The sequence below is a fragment of the Thamnophis sirtalis genome, unplaced genomic scaffold (assembly GCF_051295495.1).
Source record: "Thamnophis sirtalis isolate CommonGarterSnake01/CBP01778 unplaced genomic scaffold, rThaSir2_p1.2 scaffold_8, whole genome shotgun sequence".
NCBI classification, from domain to species: domain Eukaryota; kingdom Metazoa; phylum Chordata; class Lepidosauria; order Squamata; family Natricidae; genus Thamnophis; species Thamnophis sirtalis.
Genome location: NW_028261388.1, coordinates 626,756 through 644,806, shown reverse-complemented (window position 1 = coordinate 644,806; position 18,051 = coordinate 626,756). Strand labels below are relative to the sequence as shown.

At 54.8% G+C, this 18,051-nt stretch overlaps 1 protein-coding gene across 2 annotated transcripts in view; it reads right to left on the bottom strand.

Moving 5' to 3' along the window:
• Nucleotides 1-893: 893 nt before the first annotated feature.
• Nucleotides 894-18,051, bottom strand: part of NUP98 (nucleoporin 98 and 96 precursor) — a 40,113-nt gene continuing 22,955 nt past the window's right edge. For both annotated transcript variants that reach the window (XM_087720917.1, XM_087720916.1), the window contains 16 exons: nucleotides 17,006-17,144; nucleotides 16,031-16,208; nucleotides 15,464-15,628; nucleotides 13,337-13,513; nucleotides 12,852-13,008; nucleotides 11,757-12,180; nucleotides 10,407-10,636; nucleotides 9,207-9,476; nucleotides 7,914-8,071; nucleotides 7,661-7,804; nucleotides 5,948-6,087; nucleotides 4,979-5,200; nucleotides 3,269-3,510; nucleotides 2,994-3,148; nucleotides 2,783-2,894; nucleotides 894-1,781 (listed from right to left, as the gene is read on the bottom strand). In XM_087720917.1, the coding sequence (XP_087577043.1) occupies nucleotides 1,564-1,781; nucleotides 2,783-2,894; nucleotides 2,994-3,148; nucleotides 3,269-3,510; nucleotides 4,979-5,200; nucleotides 5,948-6,087; nucleotides 7,661-7,804; nucleotides 7,914-8,071; nucleotides 9,207-9,476; nucleotides 10,407-10,636; nucleotides 11,757-12,180; nucleotides 12,852-13,008; nucleotides 13,337-13,513; nucleotides 15,464-15,628; nucleotides 16,031-16,208; nucleotides 17,006-17,144 (3,131 nt within the window). In that variant the 3' untranslated portion in view covers nucleotides 894-1,563. The remainder of the gene's footprint in view (nucleotides 1,782-2,782; nucleotides 2,895-2,993; nucleotides 3,149-3,268; nucleotides 3,511-4,978; nucleotides 5,201-5,947; nucleotides 6,088-7,660; nucleotides 7,805-7,913; nucleotides 8,072-9,206; nucleotides 9,477-10,406; nucleotides 10,637-11,756; nucleotides 12,181-12,851; nucleotides 13,009-13,336; nucleotides 13,514-15,463; nucleotides 15,629-16,030; nucleotides 16,209-17,005; nucleotides 17,145-18,051) is intronic.

Genomic DNA, 18,051 nt, shown 5'->3' with positions numbered 1-18,051 from the left:
TTGAAATGGGCAAAAAAGGAATTTTGTTTTCACAGATGGAAGAACCGCTTTGGGTCCTAAGGATGAATTGCCAACGTATACAAATGGTTCTTTTTTAAAAAATTCATCTGCTGCCTTCTTGCCACAGGCGACTCTAACAATAAAACGGTTAATGACGGTGAACCAAGAAGATGAATAGGTTAAGTAGATAAAAATATTCCCTTATGAGAGAGATTTGATTATACTCAAGGAAGGAGCGCAGGATCGGAAGAGGTGGAGGGACCACCAGGCCCACAGGATTTAATGGACAACATCATTTGATTATAAAAATCTTCAGTCGTATCTGCATTTATGTAATTGATATTACAATGCATTTATGTGGGGTTTTTTTTGATTAAGAGACTATAATATACTGTAATTGATATGCAAGTTTTCTTTTTAAAAACTAAAACAAGAATATTTTATCCTATAACTAAACCCGTATTGAAGAGAATTGGAAGTAATTGTTTTCCTATATTATTTTGAGTGGGGGGATTTAAACTTTCCCTGTTGACGCCCCTCCCCCACTTTTTCCTTTGCAATTTTTTACTTGAATTGTTTACCTTAAAGCGAATTGCAATGCTTGTCACCTGCCCCTGGTTATAGGTGGGATCCTGAAAATCCCCCCCCCCCAAATGCCAATGGAAGATACAGAAGGAAGAAAGAAAGAGACAATCAGAAAAATGCTATAAACATTTTATTTTTTTGTAGAAAGTATTTCCAGAAAAACAGACAAGAAAATAATTTGGATCATTTATTTATACTTTTAATAAAAACCTTTACATAATCTTCATGCGTTAACGACTTTTCTGGCACCCCCTCCCCTCAAGACACGCAGTCAGCACACATGCACACGCCCCCCCTCCCTCCCAGCTGCAGCCCCCGCCGTGCGTCTCCCTGCAAGACCCCGGCCGAGATTGCGCAAAGGGTTAAGCCGGCCCCCTGGGCGCCTGGTGAAGGTACAGAGTGGACGGGGGGCTTCTGACTGCCTCAAGAGGGAGAGACCACCTTGCTGGGGGGGAGGGTCTCCCAAGGGGGCCTCTCCAGCCAAAGCAAGGGCCCCGGACCCCGGCTTCCCTGCTTGGGCCAGCCGATGGGTAGGGGGCAACCATGAAAAGGTGCCGCTGCCTTCATGGCCACCGAGCCCCCTCCCTCCAGGGCCGTCCCGCTCCCTGACCAAGTCTCCAGGCGGAGCCCAGCCGAATCAGGCGCTATTTACACACAATGATTCCTAGCAGCCCCTCCCCCCCTCGAGCGAGCCCTTTTCTTCGGCCAAACGCCCGGCCAGAGGGGAGGGGTCACCACTGCGGGGGTTCTGCGGCAGCAGACTTTATTGAGACCACAAAGCGGCTGGGAGGGGGTGGGGGGCTCATGGGGGTCCCACCGCAGAGCCGGGCCTTTAGCTTCCTGCGCCCCTCCCTCCCTTGCAAGCTAGATGGCGGTAGCTATGCTCCCCCCCCCCAAAAAAAGCAGGAAGGCAGGCTGCGTCCTGTACCCCCCGCTGGGTCCAAAGGGGACCCCCCACTCGCAGGCAGGGCGGCTTCGTCACTGGGCCACCACCATCAGTTCCCGCAGGTAGGACTGGGTCAGCCCGCGGAGCTCCTCCAGCGCGTAGTCCTCTGGCATGGGCAGCCGGCTGATGTGGGGGGCCAGTAGGCGCAGGGGGACCCTCTGCACGTCGGGGGTGGCGCCGGAGGCCGGGTCCGGAGGGTGCTGCAGGCTCAGGACCACACGGAGGATGTCTGCGTTGCGCTTGGCCATCTCTGGGGGGGAGAGAAAGGACGGGGCAGCCGGTCAGAGACAGGGAAGGCCTCGGGGATTTCTACTCCCCGCCTGCTGACGGGTCACAGGCAGGAGGCTCTGCGGAAGAGCCGGGGGCTCAGACCCCGGGAGTCTGGCTCATTGCCCAGGAGGAGAGGGAAGGGGGGGGGGGAGAGCAGGAAGGACCTAGAGGCCAAGAGGAGGGAGGGCAGCCAGAAGGGAGGGAGGGCTCTGCCTGTCTGCCCATCATCCATCCATCCATCCATCCATCCATCCTCTGTCTGGTCTATATCTACATGTGACCCCTCCCTCTCACACCTGTCTATCACCTATTTGTTATTTATTTTCTCTCTGTCCATCCATCCACAATATTTAGTCACCCTTCTTTCAACCCGTGGTGGGCAGATCCCCACCCTAAATTAAAAGACAGACACAATTATATGAAAGCTATAAAACTCCATCGGTTCAAACATTAAAAAAAAACCAAATCAGCCCCAAGTGAATTCTAGTGCGAGATTATCTGGTCTAGCATAAACATTCCCCCCCCCCAAAGGCTTCTCTGTGCTAAGTGTTCCTTACTCAGGGGGGAGCTTGGGGGGGGGCCCTCCGGAGGCTGCAGGAGGCCAAGTGCACAAGGAGGATCCCCATTTGGTTGGTTGGGGGGGAAGCCCCATGTTTGTTTTCATTTTATAGATTGGGGGAGGGGGGGTTAGTGGTAAAATGGGGGCCTTTTAGGGAGCAAATCGGCTGCCGTGTGCTCCCCTCCTCCAATAATAAAGGGCGGCCTCCTCGGGAGAGAGGAGCTGCGGGGACCCCTGTCCATCAAGCAGCTTCTCTCTCGAGTGGGGAAAAGGTGCCCCTTCAGCCGCATTCTAAGCCCCCCCCCCTTCCCACAGAAGGTCCTCACCTGGGGCTGGGTTCTGCCTGGTGGCTTCACACGGGAACCCCGTGTCCCATGGCAGCAGCACTGCCCCCCACTGCCCCCACCCCCAGGCGGCCTTACCCGACTGAGCCAGCCTGTCCTTGGCACTGTGACACTGGACCAGCTCTATCCTGCCGCAGAGGGAGATCACTTTGGAGTGGATCTCCTCCAGCTCGTAGCCGGTGCAGTCCAGCTGGAAACAAGCCAGGGGAGGGGAGTCAGCAGCCATCGGACGCTCCGTGTGTGTGTCAAGAGCCCCACCTGGAGGGGGGGTGGGGGGCAACGTCTTTACCTGCTGAATCCTGCTGACCATCTCGATGACTTGGAGATAGTCCAAGAAAACCAGCCCAGCCGTGTCCCAGCCCTGAATGAGGCTGCAGCGCTCGGGGCTGGCCAGGTCTTCCAAGAGGCCCTTCAGGTAGGTGTAATTCTCGTTAATGATGGCGTCTGCGGGGAAGGGGAGAGAGAAGGGAAGAATGGGCAGGGGTCTGCCTGCCTGCCTGCCTCTCCCGTTAATAGTGGGGGCTTCGGCCCCACGGAGAGCAACTGGCGGAGAGGAGTGCTTACCAGAAGCCAAGTGCCTGACCACCAGCTGGTGGCACTGGTTCCAGTGGCCGGCCTTGAAGAGGTAGAGGGCCTCGCGGGTCTTGTCCCCCTCCCTCCGGGCCCACAGGGCCTTCGCCTCGTAGATCCACTCCGGGGGCACAAACAGCTTCTGCGTCAGGAAGGCCTCCTTCTCCCCGGACTCGGGCAGCTCCAGCAGCTTGCAGTGGCGGTTCAGTAGTTCCCGCACGGCTCTTTCCCGCGTTCTGGGGAGGGAACGGAAGGGCTGCCGGTCAAGGATGGTCGAGCGTTGGAGAGCCGTCCACCAAGGGCAGCCGTCTCCAGGAGGGCAGCTCGGGGTTGGAATGAGGGGGTAGTTTCATGGCAGATGTTTCATGACCCCAAACTAGGTGGTTACCCCTGGCCGTTCCTTGACTGGGGGTCCTGGTTTACTTGGCTGCTGCTCTGATGTCCGTCTTCCTAGACCAAACACGCTAGGAGCCATCAGCAGGCACAGAGAGAGAAACAACCTCTACCCACTAGACAAGAGAGACCCCCAACCATCCCAAAAGGGAACAAAGAGAGACCCCACCAGCCATCGGCCCCCTGGTGAGCAGAGATGAACCCCAAGGGTCACTTTGGACCAACCACCCAGTAAACGATACCCCAATCAAAGAAGTGACCCACAACTCAACGGTAAACAGCCCAAACACTAGCGCAGTGTTTCTCAACCTTGTCCACTTGAAGATGTCCGGACTTCAATTCCCAGAATTCCCCAGCCAGCATTCGCTGGCTGGGGAATTCTGGGAGTTGAAGTCCGGACATCTTCAAGTGGCCAAGGTTGAGAAACACTGCACTAGAATATAAACCTCACTCCGTCCTGGCACTGATGAGGTTACCTAGGTTGGTGAAAGGAAGGGTCAGCAAAGCAACAACCGACAGCTCAGCACTTTCTCACCGTCTCAAAGAGAGTTTCTGGTGCAGAATATTTATCATTTCAACGGTTCTGACCTCAAAGCAGAATTAAAATAGTGTGGAGCTGTCTCCCCCTTTCAACCACAGATGGTCCTCAGCTTATTATCATTCATTTAAAGACAGATGGTCCAGCAGCATTGAAAAAAATTGACATGACCGTGTCTCTCTCTCTCACGACCGTTGCAGCATCCCCATGGTCATGAGGTCAAAATTCAGAGGCTTGGCAACTGGTCCATAAATATTTGCATTTATGACAGAGCCGAGGTGGCGCAGTGGTTAAATGCAGCACTGCAGGCTACTTCAGCTGACTGCAGTTCGGCGGTTCAAATCTCACCGGCTCAGGGTTGACTCAGCCTTCCATCCTTCCGAGGTGGGTAAAATGAGGACCCGGATTGTTGTTGGGGGCGATATGCTGACTCTGTAAACTGCTTAGAGAGGGCTGAAAGCCCTATGAAGTGGCATATAAGTCTAACTGCTATTGCTATGATGGTCGCAGTGTTCCGGGTTCACAGGAGCCCCTTTTGCGACCTTCAAAGCAAAGCCACGGGGGGGGGGGGGAGGCCATGTTCACTTCACAAGCGTGGAACTAACTTAGCAACTCTTGCAGGGAAAATGAGCCCAAGCTCACAATTCTTTCTTAGCAACAGGAATTCTGGGCTCAAGTGCGGTCGCAACTCAAGGACTGCCTGTTGTCTAGGAAAGCCCCTCCCAGACCGAGAAACCAGAGCGGAAGCAGATTCGGAGCGGCCGATCACTCACTGAGCATTGGGGGTGTGGAGCAGGACGAAGACGGCCCACTCCCACAGCCCCTCCCTCTCCAGCTGGGCGGCGTAGCTGGCGTTCAGCACCCCCTGGCACTGCTCCGACAGGTGGGTGTAATTCAGGGCGCGGAGGGCCTCCCACAGGTGCCAGCTGAGACGGTGGTCCAGGGGGTCTGCGGTGACGCTGCGGGGGTCCAGCAGCTGATGCAAGTCGTAGCACCTGCAAAGGAAGCCTGAGTCAACCCCCGCATGCCCAGCACCACCTGGTCTTCCCAGGGGGAGCGGCCAGAAGGGAGCACACGCCTGGCCCTGGTGCCCTCTGAGCTGCCCCGTTTGCCTGCAGACGTCTCAGGACCAATCTAGGCAACACCCTCAGCGATAAGGAGGGCTTGGCTAGCACTGATGCTGTCACCTACTTTGGCCCATGGGACGTCTGCAAGAAAAGCCCCCAGCTCCACAGAGGGCCCCAGGGGGACCCCAAAGACCGGAAGACCGGCTGTTTGTGGAGAATGGAAGCCTGCAAAGAGCAGAGCTCCACTGGGCCCTTGAGCTGAGGAGCCGGGTGGGAATTAAGGAGAGCTGGATTTGGGAGGAGGGGGGAGCGCTTAAAGCGCCAGATTAGAAACGGTGGGTTTTATTCTTGTCTTAGGGCAGGGCAACCACGGCCCCTTTACGATGGGTGGACTTCGACTCCCAGAATTCCTGAGCCACCACAGCAGGGACTAGTCAAAAAGACAAATATAATTTATTTTAGGATTCAAATAGGACCACAGGAAACCAAGGAAGGAGGGGAGGGGGAAATAAGGAGACCCACACATTGCTTTCTCTGCCCCATTTCCAGCAAAACCCCATCTGGGGAGGTGGGAATTCTGGGAGCCCCAGCCCCAGGCCTCTGGGGGAGGGTGGGCTGGGCTAAACCTCCAGGATTCCTGGCCGTCCACCCGGGGGAAAAGGCAAAAGGAGGTACCTGTCACTATACAACTTCAGCAGGTGGAAACACACGTCTCGCAGCGGCCGTTGTGCGTTGTCGTTCTCCGCCACGCAGCCGGAGTCTTCTAGGTAGGGAGGCAGTGGGGGGCAGGCGTACCTCTCTCCATCTGGGGAGGCCTGGGAACAGAGAGCCCAGTGGGGACAGGCGTCTTCGCAGGCAGAGACACTCCTGATTCTCCCGGGGGGGGGGGGGGTGTTCAATCAAGCACCCCCGCTCACACGCACCAGAGCTGCAGCCAGGCCTTCTCCAGCTATAGGGAAGCCTCGGCCTCCTTTGCCCCACGTCCTGTTGAGGGAACCCTCTACTCTGGCCAACAGACTTTCCCCCATCAGGAGGACCCACATTTCTGGGTCAGAGTTTAATGAAAACACAAGTGCCTCCCCCTCCCTCTGCGGTGTGTGTGTGTGTGTGTGTGTGTGTGTGTGTGTGTGTATAAATTTGTCTACCTGTCTCTCTCCTCCCCGCTCTATAAAATGTCTCTCCACTCCACCTCTCCTTTCTCTCTACCTCTTTCTCCCTCCTGTTTGAGGAGGGGGTTGAACTAGAAGACTCTCTGGACTCTGTTATACTATTATCTTTCTCTCCCCCCGCACGCACACTTTTCTCTCTCATTTCTATTCCCACCCCCTCCCTCTATCATCTCTTTACTTGTTTCTAACTCTCTCTCTCTCTCTCTCTCTCTCTCATCTATCTATCTATCTATCTATCTATCTATCTGCTATTGCTATCTATCTATCTATCTATCTATCTATCTATCTATCTATCTATCTATCTAATCTATCTCTATATCTATCTATCTATCTCTATATCTATCTATCTATCTCTATCTATCTATCTATCTCTATCTATCTATCTATCTATCTCTATATCTATCTATCTATCTATCTATATCTATCTATCTCTATATCTATCTATCTATCTATCTATCTATCTATCTATCTCTATCTATCTCTATATCTATCTATCTATCTATCTATCTATCTATCTATATCTATCTATCTCTATATCTATCTATCTATCTATCTATCTCTATATCTATCTATCTATCTCTATCTATCTATCTATCTATCTATCTCTATATCTATCTATCTCTATATCTCTATATCTATCTATCTCTATCTATCTATATCTATCTATCTATCTATCTATATCTATCTATCTATCTCTATATCTATCTATCTATCTCTATCTATCTATCTATCTATCTATCTATCTATATCTATCTATCTCTATATCTATCTATCTATCTATCTATCTATCTATCTATCTATCTATCTATCTATCTATCTATCATCTGGCTATATCTATATATCTATATATCTATATATCTATATATCTATATATCTATATAGATAGGTAGGTAGGTAGGTAGGTAGATAGATGATAGATAGATAGATATACCACACTTTAAAACCTCCCTGAGGGACCCTGGATGTTGCACAATGAAAGAGATCACGGAATCTTGGAGGGATTCAAGCAGAGGGAGGAACAGGGCGTGGCAAGTGGGGCTGGGGGGGGGATGTACCCCACTCCCAGTGGCTGGGGATGATGGGGATGCCCTTTTGGAGGCCGAAGCTCTCCCAAACGACCCTCCTGGGCCGGAGGAAGGCCGTGACCGCCCCCTTCCCAAGGCAGACTCCCAATTCGGGCAGGGCTCTGTCCTCCTGGGCCTCCCCAGCGGCTGCCTACCTGGAAGGCGGCTTCGTACATGCTGAGGGCCTTGGACAGGGGGGCCGTGGAAGGCAGCAGGTACCAGAGGTGGACCCCGAGCGAGCGCTTCCAGTCCAGTTGGGAGCAGACGTTGATGGTTCTCTTCTCGGATAACTGCCACACCTGGAGCAGGGAGACCAAGGGCTGAAAAAGGGACGACGGCCACAGCAGCAGCCACAGCAGCAGCCGCCAGCAGCCGGGGAGGGAAGGAAGCAGGCGCCCAGCCACTCACCGGTTTGCCAGCCAGGAGGCAGAAAATGCGCAGCCGCTCGTCCTGGATGAAGCCGTCCGCTTGGAGCTGGTGCCAGTCGGCCAACTGCAGGGCCAGCAGCTCCCGGACCTCCTGGCTCCCCACCAGCTGGGAGAGGAGCAGAGAGAGGCGGAGGTCCCCTGCAACGGAAGAGCCCTCATCGGCATCCACGGCAGCCCAGGAGGCGGCACTTCCAAGGGGCTCAGGGGAGCCGAGATGGCCACCCCCACAGGTCCTGCCAGGCGGAGCCCAGGAAAGAGGGGCGGGGAGCCTGGCATGTGGGAAGGCTGGCTTACCTTTATCTGGACATCCCAAAGAGGCTTTCTGTCTAAAAGGCAACTGGGCTCTTCTTGTTTTTTCCCCCCTTGAGAACCTTTCGCTTCCCATCCAAGAAGCTTCTTCGGTTCCGGAGAAGTTCTCAAGCTTCTTGGATGGGAAGCAAAACGGTTTTCAAAGGAAAAACACCAAGACGAAAAGCCCCTTTGGGAGAACCAGAATCCCCAGAGACCCTGGGCCTGGCTGCTGAATGCAATCCCCCACCAGGCACCATCTCACCCCAAGGCCACCCGGGCCAGCAGGAGGGGCCTCATGCAGAGCCCATCAGCCACAGGGGCCTTGGAGCCTGGGCCGGCCCTCCTTTGGAGGGGGCTGGGGGATCAGGAAGGAGACCTCCACCTCCACCCGTAGTATTCTGGGTTTTAATTTAATCTCCATTTATTTTAATGCTTATCGCACAGCCTGCCAGATGTTCAGACTGGATTTGGCATTTTGTCTGCCCATCGAGTCCTTCCCAAGGATCCCGAGATCCGTAGGCAGATGTGGGGGGGGGGGGTTGATGGTGTTGGAAGCCTCATCCCAGAACGGCAGCTGCTCCAAGTAAAGCTGCCTTCTGCCATTGACGGGCGTTTGATCGTTCCGCGCGTGGATTTTACGAAGTTGCAAGTTAGGAGATTTATATGCCACTCTGTCAAGCAGGTTGGCGCGTTACAAAACGCTGAGCCGGTTGACATCTTGGCCTACAGCAACAGCACTTAAGACTGAAGTTAGCAGGACGGGGCGGGGGGCTCCCAGGGAGGAGGTGGGGTGTTCCCTATCCCATCAGCCACTTCCAAAGTGCTGCCCCTCCCCTCCCCAAAGTTGAGGCTTATCTGGGCGGCATTAAAAATGCCGTGAGGTGGGGGGGCTTCCTGGGTCCTGCTGGGAGCCCTTTGCTGGCTGCATATCCCCCCTCCTCCCCCCCCCCAGTCAAAGCCAAAGCGGGTGGGGGGGTCTTACCAGACTGCTGAGCCAGGCGGCAGGCGTTGCCGATCTGCTTCCCGGTGAGGTAGCTGAAGACGGCCTCGGCGGGGCTGTCGTTCTGCCGGAGGGAGACCTCCTCCTGGATCCGCTCGTCCGCCGTCCGGGAGAGCCAGTGGGAGAAGGCCCTCCGGCGCTCCAGCAGCAGCCCGTACTCTCTGGGCTCCTCCAGGCGCCCCTCCAGCTCCTTCAGGCGGCCCCAGAGCGCCTCGCACAAGCGCCAGACCAGGCCCCAGGACCTCACCACCCCTGCGGAGAGAGCGGCCGCCAGTCAGACGGGCACCCCTGGGGACCCCGGCCAGGCGCTCCCTTCCCTCAGGGAGGTTTTGCAGGCAGTCCTCGACCTACAACCCTCCATCCAGTGACCTTTTGAAGACCGCCGTTTCCAGCCCTGGATGCCTGGGTGACCTTCAGCCGCAGCTCAGAGGGAGCCTTGCCAGGCCCATCAAAGGAGGCAGATCAGACCATGCCATCCAATGCCCCATGACGATTGTGCTCTGGGCTTAAAAAACATTCCAGCCTCTTTCGCCTGGGCCAGAGGGATCTCCATCACGGCCCCCTTCCTCCCATTCCACAGCAGGGGTTCCCAAACCCTAGTCTGGTACTGGCCCATTGGGAACCAGGTCGTGAGACTGGCGGGTGAAGTGCCATTTAATACAATACAATAGCAGAGTTGGAAGGGACCCTAGAGGTCTCCTAGTCCAACCCCCTGCCTAGGCAGGAAACCCTACACCACTTCAGACAAAGGGTTATCCAACATCTTCTTCAAATCTTCCAGTGTTGGGGCATTCACAACCTCTGGAGGCAACTTCTGTTCCACTGATTCATTGTTCTCACTGTCAGGAAAGTTCTCCTGATTTGCACAAGTGCTGGGCGTGTGCACACAGCCCCCCCTCCCCCCCTTCCGTTCAACAGAGCCAGAAAGACTGGGGGGGCGGCCCTTCTACAGGACCTGGAAGATGACCTGTTGACCTTCTGTGGGAAAGAGCAGGGGGCTTCCCCGTGTGCTGCCCCTTGGCCGATGGCCCTTGTTTCTAGGGTCAAAGCCAGGACGGAGGCCCCGCGTCCACCTTGGCTTCGCTGCCTTCCCACTCACCCCCGCAGCTCCCGGGAGGGGAAGATCCTGGCCGCCGGTGCCATCCCAGAGCCCCCCCCCCCGCCCCTCTGCCAGCCCCTCACCTCCTCCTCCTTCTTCTTCTTCTGCGCCTTCCGAGGCCTCCGAGGCCCAGGCGGCATATTCATGGATGGCTGCCACGCCCGGGTTGGGGGCCAGGAAGGGGCAGGGGTCATCCAGGTGGACGGTGCTGTGCTTCAGCTTGATCTCCAATGGCGGGAGGTAGAAGCGGTCGGTCGCCTTCCCCTCCACGGTCAGCTTCTCCAGGTGGACCTTGAAGGGGGACTCGGAGACCCTGGGAAAGGGACGGGGAAGACAGGGGGTGGGGGGATCAACGGCTGGCTCCCCACGTTCTTCCCTTGCTGCAGCAGAGAATATAGGGGGCTGATGGACAAACTCTCCCCTGTGCAGAGAGGCAGACGCTCAGCGAAGCTGCTTGGAACTACCCACCACTGGGAGTTCTCTCTCTCTCTCTCTCACACTCGCACCATTCTTAATCTGCTTCCCCAGGGGAGTAAAAACCCGGCCCTTGAGAAGAGCGTGGGGGCACCAGCACAGGTCACTCCAGCCCCCTCCCCAAAACACCGGGCATCAGGCAGGGGCCTGTGAGGGTCGGAGGCTTCTCTGTGGGTTTGTTCGGCTCCTGCGAGTGGAATGAAGCCCCCAGCAAGGGCCTCAGTCCGACCGGCTGGCCTTGGGGGTGGGGTCTCCCTCAGGACCCTCCCCTGGCAGAGCCTTCCACTCCTCTGCAGAGCTGCTCTACTACAGGCAGTCCTCGACCTATGACCACAACTCAGCCCAACGTGTCAGTTGCCAAGTGAGGCAGCCGTCATGTGAGTTTTGTCCCATTTCATGACCTTTCCTTCATAGTTGTTAAGTGAATCATGGCTGTTGTTAAATAAATCCAGCTCCCCCATTGACTTTGCTGGTCACCAAAGGGGATCAGCTGAGCCCATAAATAGGAGCCAGTTGCCTCTGAATTTGGGAGGCTGCTAAGTGTGAAAAATGGTCATAGGTCACTTTTTTCACTTGCCTTTTTTGGCACCGTCACTAAACGAATCGTTGTTAAGTGGAGGACTGCGTGGAGAGAGCTGCAAGGGCCCCTTTTGCACCCCCCCTCTGGGCAGAGCCTGGGGGAAAGGAGGGGGGGGCTTCTCTTTCCCAGGAGCCCCTCAATTGCCCCCAAAGGCCCAGCAGAGGCGAAGCTGGCTGGGGAATTCTGGGAGTTGAAGTCCGCCAGGCGTAAAGTTCCCAGCGGTCGGAGACCCCTGCAGCAGGGAATGGAACGGCCCAAATACCCCCCTCAGAGCCACCCAGATGGAGGAGAGCCCAGAGGGTCCCTGCTGGCTCTTCTGGGCAGGGGGGAGGCCCTTTCCCACAGGACCCACCCTCAGGATCACAGAGCAATGACGTACTGCTTTGGTGCCACGGGGGCCGGCAAGAACCCGTACTCCGTGGCCTCCCCGTGGTCCTCCGGCTCGCCCAGAGGGCTCAAGCGGTCCCCGCTGTGGGCCAGGACCCAGTTGGGCCCCCAGCCCACGCGGAAGGAGCGTCCCACGAAGAGGGCCATGTCCTTCAGCAGCCGCCCCTTCCCGTAGGCGACCGACTTCTTCAGGGCCACCAGGCCCGGCTGCCTGCGGACCCCCACGGTTCTCAGGGGCGCTTCGGGAGCCGAGCGCGGCAGGACGAAGGCGGAGGCCAGGGGGGAAAGAGCAGCCCAAGGCGGGGCGGCCAAAGCCCCGCCCAGGGAGGAAGTCCTCGGGCTGCGGCGGTCCTGGAGGGAGGCGCTGGAGAGCAGGAAAGAGCCGGTGGAGAGTCTGGACTGCAGCAGCCTGGAACCTGCAAGCGGGGAGGAGGAGGAGAGCCGGCATTTAGGAAGCCGAAAGGAGCAGAAGCGGATCCTGGCAGCCGCTTCTCCCGAACGGACCCCAGGGAACCAAGGAGGCCCCTCCAGCTGAGCAGAGTCGCTTCTTTATTGCTGCTCGCCTGTTTACAAGAATCTCGCCAGACAGACCGACCGCATTCCCTTGGGGTGGGGGGATTCTGCGGGTGGTCAGTCCCGCTGTTCAAGGCCTCTAGCCAGGCGCTTCACACCTCCCAGCCCTCTAACTGGGGGTCCCACCACAAGGTCCACCTCCCCATTCCCCCCCCCCCGAGGCAGACTCACAGAGGCACCCCTATAAAGTGCCCTCATCTAGGTTATGTATGGCTCCTGATGGGAAGGGCTGGTGCCCAGGGGCACCTCCTGGCACCCTGCTGAATCCCACAGCGCTGGGCACGGATTGGGAGGCCCAACAGTGGTAGCTCTGGGAGGGGAGCTGCCCGGCCTCCGCCTGGTTCCCAGCTTGCAACCGACAAGGTGCTTGTTCAAGCCCCCCTCTGGGATTTTCTCTGGACAGGTAAGCAGCGCATCCTGCTTCTCCTACGGTCCCTTGGAGGGAAATCCTGCTGGCTCAGGATTGGACTGTGGGCTCCGGGGCGCTCGGAGCGTGGGGCTTTGCTGGCCGTACCTGGGGGGCGGCCTTTCCACCCTCGAGAGGAGGAGATGGGGAGCCTCGGAGAGCAGATCTCTTGCGAAGGGTCCATTTCTGCAGCTGGCTGGCCAAACTGGGGATCCGCCATCCAGTCCAGCTCCTCCTCGTCTGCCAGCAAAGAAGCCTTCATGATCTGCAAAGGAGACGCAGGAGGGACATCCTGAGAGCCGGGAGGGGCCTCGGAGGACTTCTAGCCCAACCCTTTATCCCATCCTGCTTTGAACCCCGTGGGTTCCTCTTCCTCATTGTCAGTCTTGAACGGAGGGCTGGCTTAACTTAGAAGGCCGGATCAGGTGTGGGTATTTTAAATAAAGCATTCCAACTTTTCCTGGATAAAAGCCAAAGCGAGAAGGGAGACGAACCCCCTTCCTGGGTGGAGGAAGCCCACTTCAAAAGGGGCTTTCGGCAGGAACCCACAGCCGTTGGGAGGTAGAGTTTGGGGCACCTGGCGGAGGACTCACCTGCAGCGTGTGAGGGTTGATGTCCAGGGAGGACGCAATATGGGTCGAGGCCGGTACCGGCTCCTGTTCCTCCGCCAGGTTCTCTTCCGCCATGGACTCCGGGAGCAGCTCTTGGGTGATGTCTGCCATGTCGCTGTCGAATTCGACTCCCTTCCCCAGGTGGTCGGCCTCGGGGCTCTGCCGGAGCCAGGGGAGAAGCAATAGCAATAGCAGTTAGACTTATATACCGCTTCATAGGGCTTTCAGCCCTCTCTAAGCGGTTTACAGAGTCAGCATATCGCCCCCAACAACAATCCGGGTCCTCATTTTACCCACCTCGGAAGGATGGAAGGCTGAGTCAACCCTGAGCTGGTGAGATTTGAACTGCAGAACTGCAGGACTGCAGTCAGTTGAAGTGGCCTGCAGTGCTGCATTTAATCACTGCGCCACCTCGCAGGTGACCTGCGTTATCGCTCCTCCTTTGAACATCCATGAAATTGGGATTTGGACGCCCCCTCTCCAAAGAAAATGCGTTATGGATGTGCGTATTCTGAGCCGTGGGGGAGCAGTGGGTAGATGGTCTCAAAACATCTTGGCCAGCTCCAGTTGGCTGGAATCGGACTGACCACAGGGGGGGGGGAATGGGAGGCCTGGAGGCAAACCCACACTTTTATTTTTGTATCTAGCGAGCGTGGGAAATTTCAGAGCCGGCTGGAGTTGCCTGCAACCAACGTCCCTAGTAAAAAGAACCCTTTGCTTTAACCCAGTGGTTCCCACAGGGGGGCAATTAGTTTTTTTTTTAAATTAAAGAGTAGATTTAATTAGATTTTAATAGATTTTATAAATGTTTCCCCTTCCACCCCAACTCCGCACCCCCTCCAACCCTCCCCCCCACCAACCTCCCAGAGCAAAATACAGGGTATAAACATTTAACAATCATACACTAACATAAACTAAGTAACTTTAGCATCGTACCTTCACTTATACTTTAACTCCCCTTTTATTAAGCTAACTTTAGGTAAGTTGTAACATTCCTTGCAACTTGATTTTCAATGGGGACCATTTGAACTTTGTTTAAACCAGGTTAATGGCCCTTTTAGGCTCCCTCCGTGTGAGCAGAGTTCACTTTTTGAGTAAAAAATTATATGTCACGGGTGTGTTTGTGTGTGTGTCAATCAGGATTCTAAAGATGCTTAGGTGGGGCATGGCCACAAAAAGGTGGGAAAATCCTTTGCTTTAACCAAACTGGAGGGTTTTTCCTTCCTAAGGCAGGGGTTCCCAAACTTGGCAACTTTAAGACTTGTTGGACTTCAACTCCCAGAATTCTCCAGCCAGCAGAGCTGGCTGGAGAATTCTGGGAGTTGAAGTCCACAAGTCTTAAAGTTGCCAAGTTTGGGAAACACTGTCCTAAGGGATCAGATTGGGGCAGCTTTTTTTTAAAATAGTTTATTTGTACATTTTCGCTTAACACACACGAGTGCTTTGTGAACAGTGCGCTGTCTGGGTCAATGGCTTACATGATGTTTTCCCAGCTCCTAATTTCTACTCCTATTATCTATGGGGTTTCATTGGACGGGGGCAGGTCCGAGAGTCACCTTTCACTTCATCTGAATTTCAGGATCTTCTTCAGGTGAGCAGAGTGTGTGGAAAAGGGGAGGCAGGTATCCTAAGGGTGTGTGTGCTGCACCTTCTGCAGAAGAGGCTGGGGGTGCCAGACCATTTCCCAGTCTTGCCCCCCCACCCTGCAGCAACCGCAACAAAGGCCCTTTGGGGTGCAAAGGGGGGGAAGTGACAGGATCACCCCCAGAGAACCCCATTTCCAACCTGCCTGCGTTGGCATACTTTGCTTCATAGCAATTATAGCAGTTAGACTTCTATACCGCTTCCTAGGGCTTTCAGCCCTCTCTAAGCGGTTTACAGAGTCAGCATATTTGCCCCCAACAACAATCCGGGTCCTCATTTCACCCACCTCGGAAGGATGGAAGGCTGAGTCAACCCTGAGCCGGTGAGATTAGAACCGCCGAACTGCAGAACTGCAGTCAGCTGAAGTAGCCTGCAGTGCTGCATTTAACCACTGCACCAGGCTCGTGCAGGAGCCAAATTTCAACTGGGAATTTTAAGAGGACGGTTATTATTTCCCCCCCCTACCTTGGAAGGAGGCGCCAACTTCCCTGCCGCAGCCATTTGCTGAGCGATCAGCTGGCCCGGCAAGGGCACCTGAGCCGTTTTTAACTTCTTGGCCTCCACTTTGGCCAGGTTGTCCTCGTCTTCCTCATCGGAGTCTTGCAGGCCGTACTTGGAGAAGTGGGCCACCTGGACGGAGGGGGAAAAAGGTGTGTGTTTTACTAATCAGAAGATCAAGAGCGGGTTATTCTCGTGTGAAAACAAAGTCCTGCCCATCAATTCCTGTTGTCGCCCTCTAAAGAGTGAATAACAGCAAATGTGTTGTTATTAGCACTTTCATTACCATTACAATAGCACTGATGGTGTTACCTAGTTGGGTCTTGAAACGTCTGCAAAAGAAACCACCAAGGGCAGAGAGCCCCAAGGACCCCACAGTCCTCTTCCCTCCATCTATTCACACACACACACCCCACTTCAAGCGCCCCAAAATACACGTTTTCCCATGTGACCGAAGCTCTTCTTCCACCTGTTCCTTATGATTTCGAAAAAGAAGGGGGACTCCTGGTTTTATCCGTCAGAAGAGATGGTTACCTTGAATACCCACGAACCAGTTTCGGGGCGGTACTCCTTAAACTGGGCGCCCTGCTTCCGAGAGACGGCTTCCAGCCGGCCTTCGTAGTTCATTTCTGTCAGCCGTTCTGGGCTCTTGATCAAGCAACGCGAGGTTTTGTCCGTGGGCCAAACTCCGTCCAAGGTGACTTCGGCTCGCCTGCTCAAAAGAGGAAGTTGGGAGGCCTGAAATGATGACATCTAAGAAGGGTGTGTGTGTGTGTGTGTGTGTGTGTGTGTGTGTGTACACGCAGCAGTGAGGCCTCTGCCACCGAACAGGACATAAGAGTGGGGTAAAATAGCCTTTCCCAGCTGGTGTCAAGACAAAGAGGAGAATGAGAGGGATCCTTGGGCCCCATCTTAGCATCTCCAGCGGGGTTAGTGGATCAAGGGAAGACCTCCATCCACCTCCTCCATTGTGTAGCTAATCTTCACATTTTGACAACGGACCCAAAATTTATGTTGCTAAGCATAAGTGAGCTTTGCCCCACTGTACGACCTTTCTTGCTACAGTTGTTAAGCGAAGCGCTGTTGAGTGAGTAAGACGGTTGTTGAAAGTGAGTCCGGCTTCCCCACTGACTCTGCTTGGCGGAAGGTCGCAAAAGGGAATTGCACGACCCCAGGACACTGCAACCGTCATAAATACGAGTCACGTTTGAATTCTGATCATGGGACCATGGGGATACTGCAATGGTCATAAGTGCCTTTGGTTAAAGAGTCATTGATTACTTTTTCCAATGCTGTCGTAACTTTGAAAGGTCACTAAATGAACCATTGTAAGTTGAGGCTTCCTTCATTCACTATCTGTTCATTTTAACATTACATCATTTTCGTGTTTTATATTGTCGTTTTTATCTTGCCGTGAGCCGCCTAGAGCCGCCTGCCGGTGAGACGGGCGGCATGTAAATGTGACGAAGTGGGTATTTGAAGAGCCCCCCCCCTCTCCCGTGGCATCACCTGTTCAAGCCCTCCCCGATGGGGGGCTTCAATTCATCATCCGGGTAGACGATGACCTCTTTCCTGCGGACGTGCACGATCTCATCCAGGTTCAGGTTGGTCAGATTGACCTCGCCCTCGAAGTAGATGGAGCCGTAGCCTGAGGAGAACGGAGGCCCCCGCGGTTAATCGGCCACCCTGGGCCGCCTAATGGAGTCGCTCAACGGGCACCAAGGGCAGGAGGGAGGAGAGGAGGCAGAGATGGCGGGCGGAGTGAAACGGGCCATCGGTTTGGAATTGCTGTGTCGCCACAAGAGATCCAAAAGCCCAGCCCTCCCTCCGCCCGTGAAGCCCACTGACCCTTCTCGAGCGCCAACTTGTGCTACCAGTTGACGGGATTTGTGCGTAAGGGCTTGAATAAAAGTAAAGGAGATTTATTCACCCTTACAGATGATTCTCCGCCTGGCACGTAAATGGGGACACCCCTGGCTACTCGGGCACCGAAAAGGGCCTGCCCGGGAAAACAACTTGAGGGCTTGTGGATTTCTTAAGGGTGCCATTTTTGACTCGAATGATTCTAGGGATCATTTTATTCCGGAAAGGAATAGAGAGTTTATGAAAAACTTGCCTCAACCTTGAAATGCAAACGGTCTACTGTTCAATACAGGTAGTCCTCAACCTACAACCCTCAATGGAGCCTAAAGTTTATGTCGCTGCTGTGAAGTGAATGTTGCCCCATTTTACAAACTTTCTTGCCACAGTTGTTAAGGGAACCTGGCTTCCCCACTGACTTTGCTTGTCAGAAAGTTTAAAAAGGGGATCCTGTGACCGAGGGACACTGCGACCGTCATAAATATGAATCAATGTCAAGTGTCTGAATTTTGATCACATGACCAGGGGGTGCTGCAATGGACCTAAGTGTGAAAAACGGCCATTGTCATTTTTCAGTGCTTTTCCGTAACTTCAAACGGTCACTAAGGAAACGGTTGTAAGTCAAGGACTGCCTATCCTTCAGGAGTCAGTAAGGCGGAAGGCATCTCGGCCAGAGGAGCAGATAGCAATAGCAA